The 6187-nt window shown below is 28.8% G+C and overlaps 1 protein-coding gene and 1 long non-coding RNA gene across 2 annotated transcripts; one reads left to right on the forward strand and one right to left on the reverse strand.

The window, feature by feature from the left end:
* The first annotated feature begins 203 nt into the window (after positions 1-203).
* On the forward strand, positions 204-935 carry LOC133038707 (uncharacterized). The gene is made up of 2 exons (XR_009688229.1): positions 204-332; positions 416-935. It is a non-coding gene; the product is annotated as an uncharacterized LOC133038707 (long non-coding RNA).
* Positions 936-1146: 211 nt separating this feature from the next.
* On the reverse strand, positions 1147-2030 carry LOC133039088 (NAC transcription factor 29-like). The gene is made up of 2 exons (XM_061117888.1): positions 1611-2030; positions 1147-1521 (listed from the first exon to the last, which is right to left on the reverse strand). Exons 1-2 carry the CDS (start codon positions 2028-2030, stop codon positions 1147-1149), a joined length of 795 nt encoding a protein of 264 aa, XP_060973871.1.
* Positions 2031-6187: the final 4157 nt, after the last annotated feature.

The following is a 6187-nucleotide window of genomic DNA, read 5'->3' on the forward strand; positions in this document are numbered from 1 at the left end:
GATTACTAAGGATTTTCCATCTCATTGTCTGATTTTGGTAGCCTTAATTGGAGAGGCTTTTAGTTTTTGGATTAGTTATATCAATAAAGAATTAGGACATTGCTACCATGCCCTGGCACAGGATGAATGTAACTAGAAGCTCTTCAGTCCGCTGAAGGAGATGATGATGAATAGGCTTTTATTGTTGGACTTGGTTTTATTCAAAGCAGGCCAAGAGTTGGTTGTGTATGTAGATGGTGATCATGAATTTGTTGTGTTTGACCCGCAGAGTAGCGAAACACATGAACTTAGCCTAACTGGACAACAAAACCTTGCTACCATTGAGGAAACAGGTGGACATTAATTCCTTGCTTCTTTTACTCTGTTTATAAAGCATGTTTTTACTATAACTAATTTAATGATTTTTGGTATAAAGTAGGACAACTTGGATATGCATCTGTGTATGGTGAGCTACCTGAGTTTGAGTTGAAGAGCAAGGATGATGAGTTGTGGGAAGCAACGGCTCCCTCGAGACCCTCGGAGAGACCGTGGGAGAGTATATTCAGTGGATCAAGTCATGATCTTCCACCCCTCACTAAATTATGTTCACCTTTTTTGGAGTCCTTGCTGGAAAGGAGGACTACTACTTCTACTACTGCCATTGTTGAATGATCATTTCCAATTAAGAAGCAACCAATGAATGTTGTTGCTTTGCTGATAGTTTTGGTCAAATTAATTATGATTATCTCAAAATTAAGGCAAATCCATTTTGTTATTCGATTTTACATGATGATGTTTTTGTACCAATGTTTGTGAGTCACAAAAGTAATATAATCTTATGTTTCAATTTCCTTTTCTGTTACAAAACAAAAAATTATTACAGTAGAGATAATACTTTGAGATATTGTAATTTACATTATTATTCTGTAATGAAAATTTTTGTATTCTTTTTTCTATTGATTTACATGGATGAAAAGTAACAAACAATAACAGCATGAATGATTAATTTCTTACTGATTACATTTCAATAACAATAATAAAGTTTAAAGAAACAAACAAATTAATAAGATCGTCTACTACATTAAATTTCATTCCCTTTGCTTCTCTATAATCTTGTTCTCATTGCGATTGGTTAGCTTTTGTTTTGTTAATAAATTGCCAATTTTATCAGCGGAATGTTCTTGTTGTCTTGCTTCGAATTGATGGTCGGTCATAAAAACCCTTCAATACTACATCATAACGGGAATTCTTTGGCGGTTGCTTTTTCGGTTTCGGCTTTGGCTCATCAATGTCTTGCGTCGCTGCAGCGATCCTATTTTGACAGATTGGCTCATCAAGGGTTGGCTCTTGTTCTTCTACGACAACCTCATTCTCTGTTCGTACTGCTTCTTCTGTCACGGCCTCCTTTTGATATCCTTGTTCATTATTTGGTTCCATTAATTTCTGTCTTTTTGTGTTTTGCTCTTTATACTCGTTTTCGATTTTATTCTTCAATTCCTTTGATTTCATTTTATAAATCTTGCATAACATCCAATTGCATTGCTGCAAAAGATAAATTAAAATTAATAACTAGTTTAAATATTATGCAAAAACAATAATATAGAGTGATTTAAGTAGGAGTAGGTAGTTACCTGTGGGTGATTAGATTGAGTCAATTGATACTCAGTCATTTTCCAATAAGTAAGTGTTTTATTTAAGTCCTTAAAATCCAAAGTCCTTTTAACACCTATTTCGTTGTTTTGTTCATCAAATATTTTCTTCTTTGTTGCATTTCCATGCCATGTTCCACCTTTAGCTTTTCGATTCGACCTCTTTTTATTATTATTATTATTATTATTATTGGGATAATAAAAGTACCACTCATTTTGGTTGATGGGCGGATATAAGGCTGTTAACTCATCTGGATGAAAGTCATTAATCGAATGAAGTTGTTGAATGTGATTAAGTGGGAGTAAATGAGGGTTGAAATTCTTATTAGTCAAATAAAATTGAAGAAGCTCTTGATCATTTGGGGAAAATATGACCCCAGGAACAGAAGTCATAGTCTCCATTGATGGTTGGTTAATTTGTTGTGTGTTGTGATTTGGATTGGTAGAAGAAAGAACCAGCTTGCTTTGCTAATATCAGTAATTAAGTAATTAGCCACGCACTACTCTTCACTCTTCACTTTCATTTTCATTTAATGTCTTAGCTAGTTATATATATATATAGGACAAAAACCTCATTTGATTAGGAATAGGTTTCTTTTTCCTTAACATATATTAAGTTTAAATTTAAATATAATTATCTTTTTCATAGAAAATATTTTTTTTTTAATTTTTTAAAACAATAAAAAAAGAGAAAAGAGAAAAACACTCGGTCATTACCCAGGCACAACAAATTTAAATATATATATTTGTTGCCTTCTCTAGAATTTTCTATTGTTTTTGCTTCTAATTTTTAGTAAGATCAGTTCCTTTGATAATAATTTTGTGTTCTCATGATTACTTAGCATTGTATTTTGTGTTCTCGAACAAAGTAGAGAATCAAAGGATGAGTGTGGATGAAGGGTGGTTGTGAAGAAGAACAAGAAGTGGGTTCAATATTTTCTTTTGGTGTTCTTTCACTTATGTTAATGATCTTGTTTTATGCTTTATCGATTTTAAACAGACCAACTTCTTCAGAGTATACAGTTGGAAAGAGGAGGGAGAAATCAGAGAGACTATTTAAGTCTGCGGTTATAGATGGAAAGCTCAAAGTGGCCAGGTTAATGTAAATGTTGAAGAATATGTCCACAAAATATACAGCTTCGTATTGATACTGTTATTGTTTCAATGAATAGTATATGTGCACAAGTTATATAGAAAGGAAAAGCAACAAATTAATTGTACACTTATGCTACTCGTTTTTGCTATATCATTTGTAGAGATTAAACAAACTATTATTTTATTTTAGAATTGCAGTGGTGTAGGTCTTAGTTTTTGAGTTTTGGATTCAGATATTAGGACAATATCATAGAGATTATATAAGGTAAAGTTATCACGTTTGTCTCTGTTTTTATGTTTTATTAATATTAATTGTTTTCTTTCATTGAATGTGACAATAGTTTTCTTTAAACTTTTTTTCTATAAAATTAATTCTTGATTATATTCTGTAGTGCTACAAGTTAAAGTTGTTTATAGATTGCTTCTTAAAGTCTGATTTTATCTTAACTTTTATAAACAAGAGCTGCTAATTAATAATAATATGTTGCATTTGTATTTGTTATCTATTTGCTAATGACAACTATTATTATTATTATTATTATTATTATTATTATTATTATTATTATTATTATTATTATTATTGTGTTAGATTGGGAAGAAAGACTAGCTAAACACCTACCTGCGATTATAGTTTTTGATTTTTGTTCAAATTTATTATGCACTATTTAACTACTTCAAATCATCTGTAGCATTCAACAAAATATCTTGTATTAATATTTTCATATAATTATCAAGTTTAAATTCATGTATAATAAATTGTGAAATAATGTTACTATAAAAATATTGAAACAAATATAAAATTTGTCCGCTTAAAAAAAATATAAAATATAAAATTTCAAAATAACAAATAAAATTAAAATATTACAAATATGAACATTAACTTTGCATGCGCAAATGCAAGCGCTGGTGAAACTATTAGTGAATTTAATAGCAAAAAAATAACATTTATATATTAATTTAATAGTAAAAATAGAGAATATCTAAAGTAAGCCTCTAATGCATCTTAGTTTGATACTTTGAACTAGTTTTCAATATAGCAACATCAGATGAAGACGATAATAAATTATTATTACTGTTTTTATTACTATTACTATTACCGTTAACAACATTATTGTTTCGCGATAATAGTAATAAAAAAGATTGATCATTAATAGAAGATAAACTCAAACTCAAGCCATTCTCCTCCTTGATGTTCTGATCATCATCATCATCATTATCATCATAATCGTCGTCCAAATAATCAATACTTAGAGAAAGGTGGTGTCGAGAGTATTTTCGGTATTCCAAGTTGAGACTCCCACTTAAATGGAATTGCAATAGGCCTTCTAAAGTTATCTTTGTCAAAATCTGATGATGTTGAGTTTGACCTTGCCATAATTTTCTTCAAAAATTTTGGATTTGTAGATTGTAAAATTGAAAACGAATCTGCCCTTTCTTCATTTTTAGATTTTTTATGAAAGTGATAATTTTTTGTCATGGTATTGTTGACAGAGATAGCTTTGAGTAAGTTTTAAATAAAAAAAACTTATGTTATTAATTAGCTACATATATAGAATCAGTTATAATAATATATATTTAGTTAGTTAATTAATAATATTAATTATTTGAAATTTCGTGATATTTTAAAATCAAAACTTATTTGAAATTGAAGAGTGTATAACAATTTTTTCTCAAAATTAGTTTATTTTATTTTAAATATACTTATTTTGCTCAACCAATCGAGCATGAGTGCATAGATAAAATATTTTGGGGTCATCAATTAATTTTTGAATTCGATTTGTTTCAAAAACAAACAATAATTAAAAGATCTTTAAATCATACATATATCACTACAAACATGATAACTTTATGTTAGTTTTTTTTACTAAAATATAATATCTATTCTATATAAAGTGGGTCTATATAATTGAATTCTGTTTTATGAGAAATTGGTGATTTTTTATTTTTATTTAATATTTAATAAATAAATCCCATCAATATTTGAAATGATATTTGATGATAATTATTCGAGAATCACTGATATTGGTATTGAGTATTATTTAGTCGACTTTCAATTTCTAAGTGCACCTCCATAACCTACGACGCATTCTCCTTTCTCCTCTCTCAGCTTCTTGATTGTAATCAAGCAATGCTCAATTCTCCTCCCTGAAGTGAAATCAAATCCAACAGAAGGAGATTTATGCGAAGCCCTCACCACTTTGAACGAATTACGTATTTATGGGTGTCCCATATTATTGAAGAGATGCAAAAGGAATACAGGTGAAGATTGGGATAAGATTTCTCATATTCAACACTGATTTATGAGGTAGAAACGTCAATCTCTAATGTTTGCTTTTAATTTCAAATAAAATTGAAATCAGTGCTTATGATGTTTATCTTTAATTATATTGCAGAATACAAAAGGGATGCAACCTCTTGAACAAGTTTAGGCTACGCAATACAAGAAATCAAGGATAGGATATCATATGTACGTGTATGTATGCAATTACTTCCTTCTGATCATATGATTTATATTACAAATAAATTCAAAAAGATTAAAATAGAGCAAAATTGACGGGATAAGTAAATAAATATATGTTTTCCTCTTCTGTTTAATTCAAAATTACTGGACTGTTGTTGGTAATATAAAGGCTTCTATACACTTGGTTCAAGAGCAGATTAGATCAAGAAGATTGAGGCACAAACAAATTAGGAATTAGTGAGAGTTTATGAGGGTTGCAAAAGACTGTCTTGTGTGTTTGATCAAGAGCTCTCATGTGAGATATGATATCAAGAGCTGAGTTTATGTTTTGGTAATTAATTAATATATTTGTTCATATTTTAAAGTTAAAGCATGACAATAAAGTTCACTTTATGGTTTACTATTGTCTCTTCCCCTTAATATCATTTACTTGATCAAATTTTACAAATTCATAGGACTTATGATGTCTACTATTGGTTATGATGTCTAAATCCAGGATCCTGTTATTCAGCCTCTGGTGGACAAGATAATAAAACTTTTCAAGGGTTACTTTCAAATTTCTTAGGCAAACCCCATTAAATCAAATAATATTGATGGAGGAAAATTGGACTATAGGAATAAAATTTAAATAAAACTAACATTGTCTTGGCTCGACAATACAAAGAATCTATATATATATATATATATATATATATACTAGCAAAAATTAGGTGCGAGGCACGTATACTAAATTTTATGCTAGTTTTTTTCTATGTTATTTGAAAGTGATACAATAAAAAATTAAAAAAAAAACATTATTAGTTATTAGGTGAGATTATTTGAATAAAGAACAATAAATAATCACGTAAAAATAAAAAATAATTATTTGAATAAAGAATTCAATATACACATTTATATATATGAATCTCATTAATCAAAAAGAATTATTAAATATATGAACAATAATTTGTCACGCTATATGTTTCCCAATAAAGAAATCCACCTCATCATAGTCAAAAATAAA

Source organism: Cannabis sativa, chromosome 6 (genome assembly GCF_029168945.1).
Source record: "Cannabis sativa cultivar Pink pepper isolate KNU-18-1 chromosome 6, ASM2916894v1, whole genome shotgun sequence".
NCBI classification, from domain to species: Eukaryota; Viridiplantae; Streptophyta; class Magnoliopsida; order Rosales; family Cannabaceae; genus Cannabis; species Cannabis sativa.

Bases quoted from the DNA above. Each gene is read 5' to 3' on its own strand.
- LOC133039088 (XM_061117888.1), bottom strand. From the start codon at position 2,030: ATGGAGACTATGACTTCTGTTCCTGGGGTCATATTTTCCCCAAATGAT. The intron at 1,522-1,610 runs GTAACTACCTAC...TATCTTTTGCAG, and splicing joins CTCAATCTAATCACCCACAG to CAATGCAATTGGATGTTATG.